The 22,954-nt window shown below is 32.1% G+C and overlaps 1 protein-coding gene across 1 annotated transcript; it reads left to right on the top strand.

The window, feature by feature from the left end:
* The first annotated feature begins 984 nt into the window (after positions 1–984).
* Positions 985–22,231, top strand: LOC126772793 (peroxidase-like). The gene is made up of 13 exons (XM_050493372.1): positions 985–1,268; positions 5,362–5,471; positions 5,549–5,849; positions 6,184–6,421; positions 6,525–6,687; positions 6,905–7,101; positions 13,045–13,240; positions 13,769–13,966; positions 15,437–15,720; positions 18,353–18,508; positions 18,683–18,803; positions 19,216–19,396; positions 20,134–22,231. The coding sequence occupies exons 1-13, from the start codon at positions 1,150–1,152 to the stop codon at positions 20,267–20,269; spliced, it is 2,400 nt and encodes a 799-aa protein (XP_050349329.1). The 5' UTR covers positions 985–1,149; the 3' UTR covers positions 20,270–22,231.
* The last annotated feature ends 723 nt before the right edge of the window (positions 22,232–22,954 follow it).

Raw genomic sequence — 22,954 nt, 5'->3', positions numbered from 1 at the left:
TTACATAATGACATATTTATTAAACTTAACAAAAAAATAGTAAGTACTATTTTTTAAATTAGACAAAGATTACTATAATAATGTTTTTTATTAAATTAAAGAAGACATTCTTAATGAGATACCCCATTAAAAATGTCTAAGTATAATAAAATGACCTTATTTTGGGTGGAAGTCTTATAACAATATATAGACTAAATGGTTATTCTGTATACAACTGTAAGATTGTTTACATAAATATCGCTCGTAACATTGCAAACGAGGATTGTTAATGACGAATGTCGTCAATTCAAACCGGCTTTTTGCATGCAGCGTGCGCGTGATAGCGCAGGCGCAAAGAGCGGGCGGGGAGAAGGGTGCCGGCCACGCTGTTTGCATGCACCGACCACGTGCTTTTGAGTCTTTATTACTGTGCAATAATGCCTTGTATATTTCTTACAATCATTTATATAGTTAAAAAAACACCTGGAGCTTTTTCATATTATAGTTCAATAGCAGTTTAGTACTTTATTAGAAAAAAAAAATTGTAATTTAAAAATTAGAAAAAAAAGCTAATTAAGAATAAATACTTATGTGCAGATGTCGTTATTCTCAAATATATTTTAACACAGAAAAAAATTAAAACATTTTTTAATACATTAATTTTGTAATGCACATTAATAAGGGCTCTTTCACCAACTTTAACCACAGAATAAAGTCAACAGTATTATAATCATATAAGATATTTTGAAATATCGAAAAGATATAAGTGTATTGCTGAAATAAAAGTTTCGATCAGTAGTATTTAATGTATAATAGCTTCCACTTTGAAATAAAATACGATCTAAGTTAGTTTTTTTTTTTTTAAATATCGTGGTTGTTATTTTTATTTTCTTTGTAGACTAGTTTGTTATATAGTCTGTGGCTAAAGTTTGATTCAAGAAGTGCGGGGTGAGGCGGGGTAAGAAGCGTTCGACTGCGACACGGACTGCGCACTAACAGAACGAAGCACAATTTAATCCAGTGCTTGTTTGGCAGTAGAAGTGAAATTGGCTCTTTTGCCAATCTAATGGAACAGCGTTCCTCCGAGCAATCGTCGATCGTGCTAAACAAATCAAACATTCGCCACAAACGTGACAATTGCCGCAAACAGCAAATACTGCTTTTGCTATTATGTTGTTTAAACGGATCATCGAAGGAAAGTCGATGTTGAACGTTGATGTTAAGGATAGGTCACCAGAGAAATGTTCTAGAAGGAAATCGGAATGCGACGGTTGTGGGGAACATTCCACGTAAGTGAGACGACAATTCTCGCTTTCTCATTATACTTTTTTATCTTTATCGGTTATGATAAGTATATCGATAACGTGATTTGTTTTGACTGGTAATTTGTATACAATTATTTTGTTTACAAAATAATGTGTCTGCTGTCATACTCAAATAGTTAAATCAGATTAAATGAATGAAATCATTCGCTTCAAATGTACAAACACAGAACGTCGTCTTCTTACCTATAAGGAATACATTAAGTAGATAAAATGAAAGAGGAGCTGTAACATGTAGGTAAATTCTAATCAATGTTTTCACCTGCAAGTTTTACGTGCTGGATTTGAGTTAATAATGCATAATCGGTGCGAAAGAAAACCAACGTGAGGAAATTTGCATGGTATTGGATGAAGTTCAGCTTCGTTTACAGCTTATAAATTAAAGCTTCAAAACTTCTGTTCACCTTTGCCCACTTGTGGCACGTTTACGAGCTATTGCTTCTTTTACGTCCACCGACCAATTTGCCTAATTATCAAATGTATTCTTTATAGGAGCCAAAAACATGTGTCAGTCATGGTGTCATCAGTCATGGTGGTTTCGGGATTATTACCAATTAAATTAACTATGAATGGATTTATCGCGTATATTTTAACATTTTTTTTATAATGTCATGACATTTCAAATACTTTGCAGTGTCCGCGGGGCCACAAGCAGTTGTTTGATTCAAATTATTTAGGTGTTAATAAAAACCTTTGAAATTGAAGATGGTTCAAAATAAATGCGGCCCGTGGGCCGCAGGTTGGTTATGGCTGATCTAGAATATATTTTTTTAAATTTTTATCCAGCATTGGTAGGAATTGTTAATGTTTACCCATTGGAAATTTAAGAATGCGAGATGCATCTTGCACATTATTAAAAATATAATATGTTAAAATTAGATTTTAGATTAGATACTTTATATTATATAAAGCAAGTATGTTGGTATGTAATTTGTTTATTATTTTTAACATAATCATTTCTCATAATTCCATTACGGTGAAATTAAGTAATATGGTACATTGCACGTATTTACAATATTTACCTTATAAAAATACCTACCTAGTTATTATAATATTTTGTTAAAATTTATGAAATGAAAACTATGTTATCTATGTATATTGTTTTAGTTTTTATTCAAAACTATCATGACGAATCGTTAAAGTGGGTAACTCATTAGAGCGATCTACTTCTAGTAATTAATAAAGTTAGATATCGTTAATATTTAAATGAATTACTTTTTTTTAAATGATGAAAAACAGTCAGATAATTAATTATTAATTTCATAAACGTTATGTTTATATAACATACTTTAGTTATCCTTATGTAGGATGAAATATATCCATTGGATATATTTCATACCATACGTAAAGTAACAGCCTATGAATGTGTTTGGGATAAGGCCTCCTCCCTTTAAGGAAAAGGTTTTGAAACAACTGGCTGCTCCAATGCGGGTTGGTGGATACATATGTGGCATAATTTAAATGAAATTAGACATATTGACATCTCTTTACGATTTACCATTCACCGCTAAGCATTGAAAATTATTGAGACAAATGCAATTACAATTGAGATGAATTATAAATAGAATTAATCACAAGAAACTTCAGTTGTCCTTGCGTGGGTTCGAACGCGGGATCATCGGGCGTTCTAACCACTGGGCGTTCGATTTAAATGTTTTGTTCATAAACAATATTTAAAAATATTGTATTTTGCAATCAAACTATTTCTATTTTGCTTAGGCAATTCGTTGGAATGTGTTTTGAGTTGTCAACAAGTAATATACACATATAAACTTACTACAGTTCTTTAACGGTCTTTTTTAACTTTAGTAATATTGAAAATTTTTGAACGTTTTCTTGATTTTAAACATTTACCCACAAAAGATTTAGTTACATTACATAACAATTTGTTGAAATAATTTTACAAACAAACACATGTTTTCAAATATATCAAAATCTTGGCTACGATCTCACTGATTGTATATTTTTGTACGCCATAAGTTAAAACAATCATTTAAACTGACCTACATTTCCTAAACATAAAAAACCTCTTAAACTATAATAGCTGTATCGCGATATGTAGAAACCGTTATTTGAAAGAATCGAGTAGGAATTTATTTCTTACTTTATAAACTATACTGGGATGACAATTTCAGAAATATGCCCAATCATTAACTACATGCGAAATTCATTACTTATTTAGGAGTAACAATTTAATTATTTATTATACGCGGTGTGCGTAAAATAAAAACGCAATAAAAGTACTAATAACAAACAAAATATAAAATTATATTTCATAACTATCAATATAATATCACCGCTTATAATAAAATTAATAAATAAATATACCGGAACCAACTTATCTATTCCCAATTTTATTTATTGTAAAAATATAATATATCCATTAAACCGAAACATTGCTAATAATTAAGTTTAGTCCTTTCATTAATTTACCTTTATTTTTTAGTTTAAATGTGATTACGAGGAATTTTGTGCGAACGAACAGATAAAAAAATTACGGAAGGATAAAAATCATTTCTTTTTCGTAAATATATTTCTTGTAATAAATATAATTTTACAATGTTATTCGATTACTAGTCATGTGTCCGAAAGGATTTCCCATCAGCAACTCATCCGATTATCCGCAAATGTTATAGTTTTTTGGACAATTTCTTTTTTCCCTTGACGATCAGTGCCGAGGAATTCCACGTGTCTATTAACAAAATGACCCTTTCAACAAAAATAAACTTTGGTCTTTGATTCTACCCTATGAACTTTCGTAATCGCTAATAAAACTGACTTACAGAAAGTTCTATTTTCAAAAAATGAAGGATTTTCATACAATACTTTCATTCCTATCCACTTAGGGGTGAAGAATTTTCAAAAATCCTTGATGGTGCTCACGTATGCAAGGAACTTGTTTGTAAAATTTTAGCTCCAATCCGCTTAGCTTGTGCTTTGTCAGTTAGTTATTTTTAAAACTTTATTTAGTAGATATAGTTTTTATTATATGCATTAATACAATGTACTTGAAGGCATATTTAAATGGAAATACCACACCACAATACAGATAATTGTATAATTTTTTTTTATTATAAACGGAAGACTTTAAAACTTACATTACATTTCGAAGATATGATAATTTCGAATTTGTGAAAGTCGTATTATCAATTTTAGTGCCAATTATTTTAAACAAAGAATTACAACAAAAATATTAATGTTCAGGATAAATAGCCATTTTAAGTTTTTCTTTACAAGTTTAAAAACCATTAAAAATATTCTATTCATATTTATATAGATGAACGCGCTTTGATTAGACATTTTAATAAAACATTTATTTTAATAACATTAAATTGAAAAAACTGAGAAATTCATCTCAATTATTTCTTAAATATATCAAGTGTTTACTATAAATATTAATAATTGTTTTTAAGAGTAGCTTAGAGCGATCTGCAATAGGTATTTAATAACACTAAATACATTTAGGTTCTTACCTACTAGTGTTGTTTTCAAAATTTCACAATATTTAACAGCTATTTATATTCTAATACAATTTAAATGTCGTCTCAGTTACTCACAGCTCAGTTTAAGATTCCAAAGTCTGCGATACTATCTCGTACAAAAATGTTATACAAATATAATGATTCGTTCATTTACATGCACAGATGAATAATTACTTGCACGAGTAGAACATAAATAATATAGACACTTACTTATTGAACTGTAATCTATCGACAACAACTTTGTTTATTGGATTCATTATATAAAGATAAAACCATTCTACTTAGAAATACCAATAGATTTGTTGTGTCTTCTTATAATTACATCCGGGGGCTCGTCCCATACGTGCAAGAATCCACAGAATCGTGACGACACATGTTTGCGGCTAATCTTGAGGTCGCAGTATCGAGGGTCTCGATAGATAACCTCTAATAATGTAGAACTTCATATAAACTCTTTGTAGCTGTAATTATTGATCAGTTATTGTTCGTGCATTACACTTGACAAACGAATGTTATTTGTGAAAACATTCTAATGTAAGGACGTCGTGCGTTATAGTTAATAATACACGTCTTTACAGTATATTGGAGGAAATGATGAAGATGGTGCTACTTGGTGTAGTTCTGTGGGCAGGGGTTTCGTTTGGAAGTCATGTTGCTCCTTACCCGCTCAACTTGATTATGACCACAGGTATGTTTCACAAGGCAATGAAACTTGTCAACATATTTATTGATATAGTATATATTTAACGAATATATTGTTTACAGATATAATTCATCCCCCACCCATGTATGACTTCCCGTTTCCGAGCGCCCAAATGCTTAAGAAACTACCCCATGTGACTACTGAGCATACGAATAAGTCAATAAACATAAGTAAGCTATCAGTGTCGATGCTTGAGCGCTTGGAGCAAAACCTAAATTGGGCGGAGGTTAAACCTCAATCAGGATCTGCAGCACAGGGACTTTCAATACACGGTTACCCATCGAATGATGCTATGAAGTATGAGAAATCATCGATGATCATATCAAAAGCATCGCAAAATTTGGTCTGGACTAAATGTGCAAGGTAAGATTTCCAAACAAACTATCTTCTATGACAATCTAAGTGATTCTGATGTAGATAGACAATGTCTTATTAATATTTTTATTAAAATTATTAATTAATTATGCATATAATAAGTTCAAAAATTAGCTACCCGACACATGATAAAGTGTAATATTTCGAGTCCTTAAAAATAGTAGAGATTCTTTAAAAAATAATCGATATATACTTGCGACTTTATAATTATATATTAGTTTGTCCAAAAGTCATATAAGTTCGGTTATCTAATAGTTAGGCAATATACAATGATTATTATAATAAAGGCAACATTGATTTATATGTTTATGTGTTCCTTTAGATACGGTCTCGCACTGGATGAGTGTGCGAGTTTTATAAGTACGTTAAACCTACGTGATAGTGAATATGGACCTGAATGCGCACAGTTGGAGCGTTTTACGTGTCCGAAGAATAAAATGTCATCAAAGTACCGCATGTTTGATGGATCTTGCAATAATCCCGTGAGATCTTCGTGGGGCCAGGCCCTGACTGGCTACAAGCGTCTCCTGCATCCAAGATACGCTGATGGCATTGAAGAAGTAAGTGTCTTCGATTAAGACAAAATTATTTGCAGGCTTCGTTTAATATAAATGATTGTTTCGATCTAAAATAATTTAAATTAATGTGTTTTTCTTATCGTAGCCTCGTCGTGCTGTTAGCCATAAAGAATTACCTTCGGCTCGCTTAGTAAGCGTAGTATTAGGAGATAATATGGATGTGCCCGACAGCAAAAAGACAATTATTTTACCTTTGTGGAGTCAATTTATTTTCCACGACTTGGTACATACGCCTGTCCGCAAAACAAGTAAGTTGATTTAGGTTATCGCATTTCATTGTCATATTATGTAAAATTATAAAATTACATCAAAAACGTCGTTTAAAATTTGCACTTAGCACCTATATTGTGATAAACATACGGTATTTTTAAAATATTTGAACGTTCCACGGATGGATCAAAACAATTTATGAGAATGAATTCTTGTACAAGTTTATTATTAACATTTTTTTATCGTTTTTAACAGTTCACACCAACCAGCCTATCCGCTGTTGCGATAATTCTGGTAACAACTTGGCTCCTCGCTACTTGCATCCAAGCTGCATGCCCATCTCAGTGTCTAGCGAGGATCCTGTATATGGCAAAAAATACGTGACTTGCTTGGACTACGTGAGATCCGTCACCACTTTCCGTGGTGACTGTACTTTCGGAGCTGCGGAACAGGTCAGTTCATAATATTTTTTTCATTCGATATTTTCGTTGATATAAATTGTTTTATTTATAGCTTATGTAACGATACATTTTGTATTAATATATATGTACAATAAGGAAATGTTATTATATTATATTGTCACACTCGTTGACATTAACAAAAAACCTTCCTCAATAAATGGACCAAGTTTCGAAATATATCGAAAGAACTATTCAATTCAGGTGTAGTTTCCGAGATAGTTTGGTTTAAACATACCAATCCGCCAGTGTTAAAGTATAAATATAAAAGAGTCGCATGTTGTTGCATAAGTCGTGTGTATAAACAAATCGTAACTAGTGTTTTTTAACGTAAAAAAATAGTTTATCATATAATACAATTGAGTTCCGTTTTATAAAAGTAAAAAGTATAAGTACCTATATACAAAAGAAAACGTTTAAAAACGTACCATATCAAAGACGTTATTTTTGGATCACCGTTACGTGTTAACTACTTACATGACTATTATTTACTTACATAGTTATTATTAAAGAGATAAGATATAAGAAGTCGTGAATATTTGCATTCCGCATTTATTATTACACGTTTTAGAAATCAATACTACGTAATAATATAAAACATAATTAAATTAATATACTTTATTACGGCGCATGTATATTCTGTATCGAATTATAGAATACAAAAAAAAAAATGGCGCCATTTTTTTTTCTTTTTTCAATTTATTGTCATCGCTTTTTCTAGATAAGATATATTATACTATTATTACAGATACCTTTTTGCTAAATTTCCTTTTCAAATATAAATAATTATTTTTAAATATTATTTATTTAACTGTGGCAACTTTATATAAATTTGAATAAGACCAACATTGTCCTCTTTAGTCTAACTACATTCAATATTTATATTAAAGGCGTAAAAGTTTCCATGGCCTGAGTTCGTTCTATTAATTCGTATTTTAATACGTTTTTTATTGAAAGATGAGAGCTCTATTGACATCAATAAAACAATAAAGATAGATCGGTATTATTTAACCTTTCAATTCATTTTTATGTATTGATTGACTTGCACGAGCAAACAACGTTTCTATTTCATTATATATGTATTGTAAGAAAATACAAGTTGTTTCCTTAATAATTATAAGAATCAACGATAGGATACTGGTGTTGTTTATTTGTACAATCTATATACTAATTTCTCAGAACAAAACATATTGCTATCTCTTTCTTATGTATGGGGATATAATTTAGTAACAGCCAGTTAATGTCCCACTGCTGGGCCTTGTTTGAGGACAAGGCTTGAAGCTTATTTTATTACGCTCTTTCGTTGTATTCCACGTTTTTTTATAGAAAATATTTAAGATATTAAATAAGTCAGCTATACTGTCTAAAAAAACGTAATTTTTTTTTATATTTGGTTTGACCGTTGAATAAAGACTTAACTTTCAATAATTTAAACCCGGGCAAGCACCACTGAATTTTCATGTGCTTAATTTGTGTTTATAATTCATCTCATGCTTGACGGTGAAGTAAAACATCGTGAGGAAACCTGCATGTGTCTAATTTCATTGAAATTATGCCACATGTGTATTCTACCAAACCGCATAGGAGCAGCTTCGTGGAATAAGCTCCAAACCTTCTCCTCAAAATATCCCTTTTGATGCCTTAGCCCAGCACTGGCACATTAACAGGTTATTACTGTACTGTAATGTTCTATTTTTATGTCATACTTGTTAATAAGATCGAATTACATTTTTCATTGTATAATCGTAGTCGCCAAGGCAACTAAGGTTATACAACTATGCGGTTAGAGTAAAGAGAACTAAAAATAAACTTACATTACGATGCAAAAGGATAGCAAAAGATAGAAGAGGTTCTAGACCTTAACCAGTTATTCTAAATATAACTTCAAACAACCAGTTCGTCCTATAGCCTTACCACCATTATGTATTTTATATAATGTTGCATTTTATAGTTAGTATACAAAGGTCATATGTAACTCGTAATCAATTTCATCGTCCACATTATGGGACAACAAAAAACCTGATACTTTTTTTTAATTTACTTATAAATATTATAAGTTTTCTTAATAATATTTAACTCGAGAATTTTTAATTTCTACTTCATTTTTGCATTAGGTTGAGTTATATAATTAGGCTACGATTGAAGTTTTTTTCTTAATCTTTTTCTGTATGGTACGATGAAACTACTGAATCGATTTTGATAAAATTTAGTATGAGCAAGTTTGAAACCCGAGGAAGGACATGCTAAAAATTACTTAGTTTATAATCGAATTGCAATATTAAATCTATGCATATGCTAACTTGTGAAGTTAACTACAATCTTGTTATAAAATGCGTCTTTAAACATTCTAAATACGGACACAGCGTATAGACTCGTAACAAAAGCGCAGTCCAAACAATAACAGTTTCAAGGTTGCATATTAAACTCAACTGCTAAGTAACCGACTTCATATTTACTAATATGTTACGTAAAACATAGTTCTACGATCTTGCTCATTGTAGAAGTACTTTAAAATTATTTATACGCTAATATATTAGTTGATATTAAATGTAATACAAACAGAAATTATCTCATAATTATTATGATAGGCGTTTAATATACTTGATTATGAGCTTACCATACTTGTTGACGATATATGAGCAATAATAAATTGCTGCTATTCATATTTGATTATTATTCGTGATATTTAACAATTAAAGTAATGAGGAAAGCTCACATTTCCTTTATAATTATGAATACACGAATACCTAACTACATAACTAACTATTTTGAACGTGTGACCTTAACATATGATACGTTCAAGAATATTTCTTCTTAGTTGCGAGTTTATACTGGTTTTTAAGATAGGTTTAATAAAAACACATCTTTAAATAATAAAACAATATTGCTATATTTTCAACAATTGAATCACAAACGATCAATTGTTATCGTGTTATTCAATATTGTTACGATTCATAGTTGAACTATTCATGATTACATTTCGACCTTGTTTATCAACCTCGTATGAAGGTTCATTCATTCTCATATGTCGATATTTTCTCGATTTAACTCGATAATAATAACAACTTAATCTAGATAACTAACTGTATAACTACGTAACCCAGAATGCGTGCGTATATTTAGTGCGTAGCACCTACCTTTCGTTTGCATTCGTGGCATTATGCTTAAAAATTTTTTTTTACTATATTTACGTAACATGTTATACAATTAAGTAAATATTGAATTAAAACAATCGAATTCATGAACTTTCTAGAACGTTAATATTTAGAGATAATAATCTATCGATAATTTTTATTTTAAAATTTTCATTTGTAGAAAACGTATACTTGTTATTTCTCAAATTAAATTAATTGAAATTTCCCTATAATTTTGGCAGCTTAAGCTGCGGAAGTGCCTGGATCTTTTCGACTTCGTTGTTATAAATATCTTTAAAAAATCAGTGGCCATTTTCAATACTGACTCCGCAACTGCGCAAGATATATTATCGGGCAAAAGTGCGCAAACAAAGGTGCACTTTCTACATTCACTGATGGAAGGGTAATCCGACACAACCACGGAGAGTTGCACGACCAACAATATTATGTGCTTATTACTGAGAATTTCTTATAGTATAACGTAAAATACATCACGAAGCAGTGCTGTCCACAAAAAATATACAAACATAACCAATTCTACTAACAAATAGTCACATTATCGCAATCGAAAGGCAATCGTTGCCGTTTAACCGTTTTCATATTCATCTACCACAACGATTAATTTGCGGTTCCGTCGAAGTTGGGTCGGAATAGATTCGGGAACGTATCGTAACCCTCATAAATTAGTAGAATTGTTTCCCTGTTCTATGAACGTTAGATGGGATGAACCTCTTTGGGAATATGTAAATGTAACTAACTGTATAACTACGTAACCCAGAATGCGTGCGTATATTTAGTGCGTAGCACCTACCTTTCGTTTACATTCGGGGCATTATGTTTAAACTTTATTTTTTTACTATATTTACGTAACATGTTAAACAATAAAGTAAATAATTAATTAAAACAATCGAATTCATGAACTTTCTAGAACGTTAATATTTAGAGATAATAATCTATTGATAATTTTTATTTTAAAATTTTCATTTATAGAAAACGTATACTTGTTATTTCTCAAATTATAAAAATTAAATTTCTTATTGTATACAACAAACGATTATACAACAAACGATTGATAAGTATCGTATAAGTAGTTTTAAGTGATTCGACAAAAAAACAAACATACGAATCTTTTCTCTTTATGAAATTTGAAGATTGACGAGTAATTCGATATTGCGATTTGTATGTATGTATGCTACGTGTACTATAATATGTATACATACTATTAAAACAATAAATAAATTGTAATTTGAGTATGTTTTTGTAGAACCACTACACGTGTGATCTTAATATGTAATAATAATTAAAGATAAGATTATATCTCTATTGTCTGTAAAAGTAAAATAAATGTAAAATATTGACAATATTATAGATAGATTAAAGCAATATCCTCATTGTGCTTTTATTATTTATCTTTTAAATGATTAATATAACAACATTTTACATAACCGAAACTAATTCGCAAGAAATTTCGTATTTTGTAGTAAAATAATTGATTTTATTGATAAAAAGGTTTTAAGTACATAAAATGATTACTTATTATTTAAAGCATAATATATAATAAATTAAAGCATCTGCATTTATTTTCCTTAGTTTTATGCTTAAAAATGGCTTCATATTTACTAACATATTACGTAAAACATAGTTTAACGATCTAATCCAATATATGTCATTTAAACGTCTGGCTATTGCGTATTAAGGTACTTCAAAAATACAGATGCGTTAAAGGAAAAGCTGTTGAATATTAAACAGACATCACTAACAATTTTATAGAAAACTAGTTTTCATCGTAGGGCAGATGTTACAGCAGCTTATGCCCTTCCATGGGCTTCAAGATTAGTAACAGCCTGTGAATGTCCCACTGCTAGGCTAAGGCCTCCTCTCCCTTTTTGAGGAGAAGGTATGGATCTTATTCCACGACGCTCCTCCAATGCGAGTTGGTGGAATACACATGTGGCACAATTTCAGTGAAATCAGACACATGCAGAATTCCTTACAATGTTTTCGTTCACCGTATAGCACGAGATGAATTATAATCACAAATGTCCTTAGACATGAAAATTCAGTGGTGCTTGCCCGGGTCGAACCCACGTTCATTGGTTAAGATTCACGCGTTCTTACTACTGGGCTATCTCGGTATTCAAGTTCACGATTGCTTCGTACCAAATTGCATCAAAATCGGTTCAGTGATTCAGACGTGTAAGCGTAAAAGACAGTGTTACTTTCGCATTTATAATATTAGTAGATATTTCATGAAAATATTGACTTTTTTATTAACTAACAACATACTATATAAAACAACAACTACTTGCTGTTGTTTTAAATATATCGTATTTAATAAGAGCAAGGTGTCTTATTTCTTTAAGGTTATTGCCTCCGCTATATAGTAATGATATAAGGCTACGTTGGTCTTTTTGTCGCGTTGACGTGATACAATATTAGCAAATACAAATATTGTTTATTTTATGTAATTCGCACTAAGTTTTATATATTTTTTAGCCATGGAGCTCCTTTTACAGTGTTATAAAATAACAGTTTCCGCCCGCGTGGGGTGGGGGGGCGGTGTTAGGTACCCTATGTGCTTTTCTTTATCCCTGACAACGTGTAGGCAAAATATCATGACCCGTTGAGTAGTTTCAAACAAATTCACTTTCGCATTTATAATTATTTGTATTATTTATATTATAATGTAAGGATTAGTAACGATAGAGTTTATCTATGATAGGAGTCCATAGTCTATTATAAATGTTTTGTATTTAAGATTATAGAGATTTTATCTTATTTGTATTTTCTAATTTGTCCGTAGATGAACCAAGCAACTCATTTTATGGATGGCTCACATATCTACGGCTCGAATAGCCGTGATGCCGCAGTTCTGCGTGAGAAGACAGGTGGTCTGTTGAAGACGAGCACTGTTGACAATGAGGAGTTACTGCCTTTATCGGCAAAGCCAACAGAGAAATGTCTCGTCAAAACCGATTCTGATGCTTGCTTCAATACAGGTGAGAAAATATTTTAATTTGTTACATTATTTTGCTCTATCTTTTTTAATTTCGATGATCTTTATCTTCAATACAAAATACATTCAAAGACTTAATAGGAACACGCGTTTTATTATTATTGACGCTTTCTTAATATTCATATATATTTTTTAATATTATTTATTATTAAATTCCTATAAACTAAGCGTCTGTTCCATTCTCTAACCATATTGCTAGAACGTTTTTTTTTTAAATTGGTTGTTCACAAATAAAAACATATTGTTATTATTATTACTTAAGTTTCCCCTACAATAACGAATAACAAGCTTGCGTTTAGGAGTGTTTACGACAAATTCTCATGGGTCAGCATTGACCTACCGTATACATTTGACTTATTGGCTAAAGTTATTTGTACTTTTGTTTATTTAGTCATATTTCACGTTGAAAGATCATATACCTTTACATTTATACACAACCTATGTCATAAAGGTATACGTGAACGTATCCTTATAAAGAATAATGTTTTTAATTGATTTTATTTTATAATAGGAGATGTTCGTGCAAACATGCACCCGGGTTTAACCAGTCTTCATTCATTATGGGTTAGAGAGCATAACCGTATCGCTAGAACATTGGCTAATCTAAATCCTGGATGGAATTCTGACAAGTTGTACCACGAGGCGAGAAGGATTGTCGTGGCTGAACTGCAGCATATCACATACAAGCATTGGTTACCTGCTTTGACAGGTAAGTTGATTAATATTAAAGATAGCTTTCAATAACATCCATCGTTTTGTTATCATGTTGTTATATATTTGTATATAATTTTTCTGTAATTTTGTATATCACTGAATTTCTTCGAATTGTCTGGAACGATTTTAATAAAACTTTGTATTTGTTTGTATTTGTTTATAAACTCACTCAAACAAATACAAAGTTTTATTAAAATCGTTCCAGTCAATTCGAAGGAATTCAGTGACATACAAAATTACAGATATATATAATAATGAAAGTTTATTTTCAACCTAAATGATTCGAAATTGATATGAATGAAAATTAATCCCGACAATACCGTATGGAAATTACGCATGTGAAAATAATAAGGAAAATTCAAGGATAATCCGTGTAAATTAAGATGACGATGTATATACTCTATCCATTTACTAGTTACTAATGCCGTTCACTCGCTCAGCTCGTGATCACGTTTAAATACCGCGTGATTGGATTCTTAAGTACTTACCTTACAAAATATTATGCATCTGTATATACTTAACGTGTATAGACTTTGTTCTGTTAGTATTAGTGCACATAAGCTAAAAACAGTCTTAAATTACAAATATAATGCAGTACAAATACTCAATATTGCACACTAACAAAACTCACACATAGATCGTTATTGTCGTGTAATATGAGCATCTTGTTTATTAACGTACGTATTTGTACGTACGATAAAATTATTAAAAATAATATACGTCAAAATGTATTGACAAGATTAATTTATGACACAATTATAATTAAAACAATCAACTGTATGTTGTCGTTCTTAAGAATTAATTTTCATATTATATACAATAGAGCTATTCTCTGCGTACAAATTCGAAAATCATCGTAGAACAAGATGTTTGAAAGTGATATGCGACATTGATTGTAGAGATACGTAAGAGTCGAGATAACTCAGTGGTTAGAACAATTGAATCTTAACCGATGATAGCAGGTTCAAACCCAGACAAGAACTGAATTTTCATGTGCTTAATTTGTGTTTATAATTCTATTCGTGCTCGGTAGTGAAGGAAAACATCGTGAACCTGCATGTGTCTAATTTCACTAAAATTCTGACACATGTGTGTCCACTATTACACGCATTGGAGCAGCGTGGTGGAATAAGCTCCAAACAAAACCTCTTCAAAGGGAAAAGACAAGAACCCAGCATTGGGACATTCACAGGCTGTTACATCACTTTATTTTTTAAAGGATACATATTGATTATAACAAATATGGATTCTAGGTTATTTTGTTTTTGTAACTGCTTTAAAAGCTAGTATTGGCCTCGAACACAATTAATTAATTTGTTTAAAAATTCTTTCCTTTAAAAACGATTCGTGCGCAAAGATTGCTAAGTGAAATGATTTTTAGAGGCAAACATTATATTAAAAAATTAGTTTGCAATAACAATAAAATAATAAACCATGTAAACATTTTATTTTCTTATTGTTCTAGGCAAAGTTTTCGATGAACTTTACGATACTTATGATTCCGGTTATAACTCGGACATCGATCCGACAATAACCAACTCGTTCGCGACTGCCGCGTTCCACTTCGTGAACAGCTTGATCGATCAGGACATCGAGTCGCTGGATGAGAACAACAATATGACGTCACATCGTCTCGTGCACAACTACTTTAATCCCCAGCTGCTTGCTCAGAAGAAGGGTCTAGAAAATCTACTCAGAGGAATGGTCAATCAGAGGAGTCAAGGATTGGACCTGAACTATGATGACGATGTAAGTTGCAAAATATTAACATTAAAACGCTATTAGACACACTACATGTTAAAAAGGTATTAGACCTTCCTTTAGAGATTCCTTGATAACATAAGTGTTAGTTTTACTGGTGGTACAGCTTTGTGCAAGTTCGTCCGAGTAGGTACCACACACTCATCAGATATTCTACCGCAAAACAGCAGTACTTGGTGTTGTTGTGTTCCGGTTTGAAGGGTGAGTGAGCCAGTGTAATTACAGGCACAAGGGACATAACATCTTAGTTCCCAAGGTTGGTGGCGCATTGGTGATGATAACGATGGTTAACATTTCTTACAATGCCAATGTCTATTGGCATTGGTGACCACTTACCATCAGGTGGCCCAAATGCTCGTCCGCCTTCCTATTCTATAAAAAAAAAGTTATTGGAAATGAGATTATCAGATGTGAAAGTGTGCAATATGATTGTGGTTTGAGTTCGTAGATTTGACAGAATTATAGTAACTTAAGAGTTTCTTTGTTTAAGCTCTTCTGATTAGATAAAACTCCTCAGCTATACTTTATATTGCTGTTTTTTTTTGGATTCGTTGTTATCATAGACAACGAAAATAACAACTTATTGTTAGTTGAGACGATTTTTAATAACGTTGGCATATAAATAATTTTATTAATAATAATTAAAATATCTGTATATAATGCAAGTATAAACTCAAAAATTCACGCACGCAAAAGCCTGTAGAGAAAGTAAAAGTAGTTTATGTTGTATTGTTGGTATAAGGAAATACATATTAATACTTTTTACAGTCCAATGTTTTACCAGTTGCCAACCGAGACTCACTTTAAATTAAAAAAAATATAAACAATGAAAAACACAGTTCAGTGTAAACATATAGTATATATGTTCTCCAGACCGATTTCGGCCACGGCGGCCAATCTCAAGAGAGATTAGCCACGCAACTACGCAGCAGATATTATAGTGTACAAGTGTGTGCGCAAACACAGGTGCACTCTCTATTCCCTAACTCTCATAACCCGATGGGAGGGCAATCCGACACGACCGAAAGAGTTCAGGCGCAGGACCAACGGTTTTACGTGCTTTCCGAGGCACGGGAGTGTACGCACTTCCAACTTCCAGACTCCGGGCTGCTACTGAGAATTTTCTGACTGAAAAACCCAATAACTTTTTATTGGCCCGACCTGGAAATTGAACCCAGGACCTCCGGGTCTGCGGCCTTATATCAAGCCACTAGACCAACGAGGGAGTCATATGTACATATGATGAAATCTTTTAAATATTTTTAATTGTCAGAATTTACTTTTAATTGAATAACAACACTCTTTAACTTTGTCTGAATACAAAAAAATTTAATTACAACAAAAATATGTTCTAGGTTATTTTTTTATTGTAATTGCTTTAAACGCTAGTAATGTCCTCCAATATAATTACTTCATTATTAATTCTACCGTCTTTTAATTATACATTTTTAGCATTTATACAATTCTTATCTGGCTTATAATAGCAATATGCGTAATACTATTGCGTATTTATTATATGTTGATATATATTATTTTGTTTAAGTTTATTAATATATTTCGTTGCTTTCATTTGGAATATTGTTACATTTAACAGTCCGAAAGTACAGAAAGTAGGCGCCTCTCAATATAATTTTTGAATGGTAAACACTTCGTCTTTCGAAAGTATTTTAACTCGTGACCTCCTTGAGGCGTGTTTTCGAAAAATAATATGTAGTGGCATGCGACTTTTATTCTTATGTAATTAATATTAAAGTTCTTTTTTAATTGAAAATCGTTGATCAAGGTAGGTGAATAATTTTATAACAATATTTATTAATATGACAGCGCTCTAATATAGATCTCAGAACGTCTTTGTGGAATAAATTAAAATGATTATTTGAAACTGATTCATTAACTTATTTGAATATTAAAGTGATTTTTTTTCGTCATACAAATGTATTTGTTTGTTTTAATAAAAACAATTCCATGTTGTATTTTAATGCCGATTGTAAATATTTTCGTCACATCAAATGATTTTCCAGTCTTTTTCAATACGTATTATTTATTTATGACTAGTTTTCAACTGTTTTTTGCCCTCGCGTAAGTGGAGGAGGTGTTATGTACCCTATGTCTTTCTCTGTACCCTTGAGAACGAGAATGCAAAATTTCATGATGATCGCTGGAGTAGTTAAGAGGTTAAAGCGTAACAGACAAACAAACAGTCCCACTTTCGCATTTATATTAATATTAGTAAGGAAGTAAGGATATGATATATTTCCTTCTGACTTATTAAACCTCAAAACTTTCCAACATTTTTTAATACTCTCATGTAATGCGTGTCTTATTAGTTATTTTGGCGCCAGATAGCAATGAGCTTTGTGTTCGGCTTGAAATTATACATACAATATGATATGGTATTAGATAGATAGATCCCAATATCGGCGGCACGTCGATTGTATCAGTGCCACAATGGGAAGTTGGTTACTTTTTCTTTTTATATTTGCCGGGAGGGCAAATGACTCTACTCCACCTGATGGTAAGTGGTAGTAGAGTCCAAACGCGACGACGGCCAGTACAGTAAATTAGTGCTTAACCTAGGCCCAGTCTTCTTTTCCTATATGAGTGTATTGTTTTGTTCCAGCTCCGTCACAGCTGGCTGGGCGGCTTAGATGTGATGGCGGTGGACATTCAGCGCGGTCGGGACCACGGCCTGCCCGCTTACACACACTACCGCGCGCTCTGCGGACTGCCGCTCCCCACTTCTTTTGACGATTTCAAAGATGTTATGCCTGCGCAGGTAACACATACATATTATTATTCATCTTATCGTATTATGAACGCATACATTTTATTAAAGTTATCAGAACTAAGTTAGCGATTTTATAAACTTTTAACCTTTCAGTTTTATATTATTTAAGCTTTTAAAAAAAAAATGTAACAATGTAAATGTTAAATGTAATGTTTGTTTCAGACGGTGGATTCGATAGCTCGCTTGTATGAAAACCCCAATGATGTCGATCTCGTAGTGGGAATAATGGCTGAGATTCCTCTAGAAGGGTCTATACTCGGACCAACCGCTACATGCCTGATAAGTAAGTTAATGAATGAAACATATATATAAAAATCGTTATCTCTAGTTTTTCCTGAAACTGACATGCAGAACAAAAAATATTTCATAGCACACTTACTATAGTTAATCGAAGAACGACTTGTTTAAACAAAATTCATTGGGCGTCGATAACAAAATTAATGATGATAAAAATAAAACATGGCTGGCATGCCCATACCCTTAGTGGTGGTAATATGTCGAAAACGTTAACGCGCCGGCCAACGAATGTAAACAGTTTTAATTCAAAAGAATGATATGTGCAAATGTAATGCAAGCGATAATGTTTATAACATATTTATACACAAGTCGCACAATGGAACAGCTCGTGGCGCTTGAATGTTTGCAATAAGTTGTCGTATGGTGAGCGACGTCGGTAACGTGGCGTGTGGTCCCAGGGGAGCAGCTGCGGCGCACGCGCGGCGGCGACCGGTACTTCTACTCGCACGCGGGCGAGGCGGGCAGCTTCAGCAAGCGCCAGCTGGCGGAGCTGCGGCGCGCGTCGCTGGCCGCCGTGCTGTGCGACAACACCGCGCTCGGCGCGCTGCCGCGGGACGCCTTCCGCCCGCCCTCCGACGAGTTAGTACAATTCATTACCTTTTAAACCATTTTCAATTATTTTTTTATAGAATAGGAAGGCGGACGAGCATATGGGCCACCTGATGGTAAATGGTCACCAACGCCCATAGACACTGGCATTGTAAGAAATGTTAACCATCGCTTACATCACCAATTCGCCACCAACCTTGGGAACTAAGATGTTATGTCCCTTGTGCCTGTAATTACACTGGCTCACTCATCCTTCAAACCGGAACACAACAATACCAAGTACTGCCGTTTTGCGGTAGAATATCTGGTGAGTGGGTGGTACCTACCCAAACTAGCTTGCACAAAGCTCTGCCACCAGTAAAATTTATCTTTCATTATTATAACTTCCTACTTTAAGTAACGGCCTGTAAATATGTTTCTCCAATAGAGGAAGTTTTTTTCACCGCGTAACTCCAATGCAGTCACTGGATTGGTCATGTACATTTAGCATTTTTAGTTTTTAAAATAAATAAGCACTAAGTAAATAATCGTTGGACACATATGTAGTACAGTTTCGTCAGACACATCGCCCTTCCTCACGATGTTTTCCTTCACCGCCGAGCACGAGATGAATTATTAACACAAATTAAGCATCTGAATATTCAATGTTGCGTACCCAGGTTCGAACCTGTAATCGAATGAGTTAAAATTCACGGTTTGTATGTAACCATTGTATCATCTTAGTTAATGTAAATAGCAGTTAAGAATAAACTTTTGTGTTTTTGCAGTAATCCTATCGTTTCCTGCGACGGCATCAGGAAGATGAATCTTGAGGCTTGGCAAGATCCTTCCCAGCAACCGGATATCTTGACGCGTACCAACAAATGGATCAAAAACAAAGTCGGTAGTAATTCCACGAAATAGACTGACAGTCCTTATATAGAATTAAGATAAATATTTTTGTGTAGCTTTTCCTTAGTCTGCGGTGATTTGAATGAAAAAGATTTATGAAAAAAAGTAAAATAATCTGTTAATGATACGTCCATGTCTCGACAGCTCAATGGAATAGGCGCCGCCTAGCGACGTGGAAGTCGCAGGTTTGAGCCTGATCCCTTGTGTTATTGTGCTACCAACTCTTAATACAAGCTTTACGTTGTTAAAAAAAATGTTCATCTAAATTATATAAATTGAACCCCCAATCTTTTAATAATTATGATCCAAGCAAAGATATACATTAATAATGTCTCGTCGTATTTTCTCGTTAAATAGTAATTTTTACCGCAGACTTTAACTTAAACATCGAGTGATTCAGTATTGTGGTTGAATAGAATTAATTTAGTCCCTAAGTAAACCACGTCCAGCAGAATTTTAAAGCCCGTCTTCATTAAATACATGCCTTTTGTGGTAAAATAATATAAATTTATTAAAGTTTCATTTTGATTGGTCGATGAGAAAAGTATTTTGAGAAATTCCTGACACGTATATAATAAGGCGATTAAAGTTGGTTTTATTAAGTGCATTTAAACTTACAAATAAATGACAAGCATTCAGGTATCAACCAATGAAAATGAACCTTTGAACCGTTTAGTTAATAGATGGGTCAACTATAAGATCAAGTCCGTAGAAATCAACGGACATCATGTTGTACAGTGGCTGTGATAACGTGGACCACTAACGTTACGTAAACTAACGTTACGTTAACTAACGTTACGTTAACTAACGTTACGTTAACTAACGTTGGTCCACTCCAATGCCGTTAGTCCGAAAGATGAGTTGTTAGTTGAGACCCATATGTTAAAAGGTCCAACGGCTTAAGTGTAATGTTAACCGTCTGAGGCTACTTGCATCGCTTGCATTTTGCAATTTTTCGCGTATAGTTTATAAACTCGCTTTTCACAGCTCGAAGTAGAATATAATAAATAGATTCGCAAATAGTGATCGGATTTTGACGTTGAATTCTGTTTATCAAAATTTAAACGTTTTTCGTACCATCAAAGTGACATATTTACATGATTATCGTACTTGTTTCCATTAACGTAAGACTATTTTTGCTTAATGATAGAATCATGTTATTATATTTTGAAGTGGACACACATCGTTTTATAAAGTATTTAACAATCATTTATAGTGTTACGAGATTTCATCGATTATAAGCGTACCTATAACTTTGACAATTATAAAAATACTTTAAATTTTGGGCACAATATTATTCGAAAAATCTTCGAAAGGCTAACCTTTTGCACAAGATATACGATATTTCGATGATATGTGTGCCATTTTACCAAAGACTGCCTTAAAAATCTTTTAGCGATTATTTTGATGTAGGTATTTTTACAAAAAAAACAATAATATTTCTTAGTAGATAACAATCAAATACAAATAACAAATATATTAAAAAAATGTAAAAATGTTATTAGCAAAATTTTACTGCCTGCGTATTACGGAATTTGTATGTTTTTCTTTTAACTAAAGTCAATTACAACCTTCTAACTCAATGTATTTTTTGTTTTATATAATTTTGTATTCTTGAATTTATATTAAATAGTATTTTAAATAAAAAAAAAACATGAATTTTACCTGTACTGAAAACAATGTAAAATTTTACAAACCATTCCTATTTACAATTACAATTTCAACAGTCAATATTTATCAAATATATTTTAAGCTTTTAATACTGTTATCTATAAGTCAACCATTAAATGTTATCATACAATGTATGTGTAAAAGATCCAATAATTATTTAATTATTTAGAGATAACGTATTTTGTACTCGATTTCATTTTCCAGCTTGCCCTATTTATGGTCAGGGTATAATATTGTATTGTCAACTTTATTTAATTTTATGTTTTCTTTTATACTTGAATAAAAAATATTTATAAAACTTAATTATTGTTTTCTTTTAAGCTTAAACTTGGCCAGTATTTATAGCTGGCAACATCCTTTAATGCTGGGAAAGTTCAAAGCCATATCTTAATTCCCAAGATTGATGGCCAATGTAATTAATGGTTAATATTTCTTAGTGTCATTGTTTATGGGCGGTGGTGACCAGTTACCATTAGCATTATACAAATTAATAAGGGAATGAGTGCCCACAGTAAATTTATTATATTTCAGAAGACATGCCTATAAAATTGCAATACTGTAAGTTTTACTACTTCTTATTTGTTCTTGGTTGCTTTTCCATGTATATCAAAATTTCAATCATCGGTCCAAGTATAATACGGCAAATTTTATTGACCGCATTGTAAGTGTAAGAACTATGCATAACAGCCTCCTTTTATTATAGTCGTATACCCTGTTCTTAGTCAATGGTCAATCAGTCAAATTATGTTTAACTTTTTAATTAAAAATTTTGAACTTTTTTGTGTTAAAGTTGACAAATATTTATACATTGTATATTATAATATAGTTTTCAATTTAGAAATTTTGTATTCTAATCCTGGCTGATTTTATAAATGCGAAAGTGAGTTTGTTTGTAACGCTATTACGTCTTGACTACTCAACCAATCATGAGATTTTTCCTAAACTTTGCTAGGGGTACAAACATTGATATATAAAAGCGGTAATCATAAAAAAAAACCCTAGATACACAGTCACGAACAAAATTAA

This window comes from Nymphalis io, chromosome 13 (genome assembly GCF_905147045.1).
Source record: "Nymphalis io chromosome 13, ilAglIoxx1.1, whole genome shotgun sequence".
Classification (NCBI taxonomy): Eukaryota; Metazoa; Arthropoda; class Insecta; order Lepidoptera; family Nymphalidae; genus Nymphalis; species Nymphalis io.
This window is presented reverse-complemented; position numbering and strand designations above follow the sequence as displayed.

Excerpts from the sequence above, each read along its gene's own strand:
- LOC126772793 (XM_050493372.1), top strand. The coding sequence starts at position 1,150 with ATGTTGTTTAAACGGATCATCGAAGGAAAGTCGATGTTGAACGTTGAT. Across the intron at positions 6,688-6,904 it reads TACGCCTGTCCGCAAAACAA|TTCACACCAACCAGCCTATC; the intron begins GTAAGTTGATTT and ends CGTTTTTAACAG. Across the intron at positions 15,721-18,352 it reads ACCTGAACTATGATGACGAT|CTCCGTCACAGCTGGCTGGG; the intron begins GTAAGTTGCAAA and ends GTTTTGTTCCAG.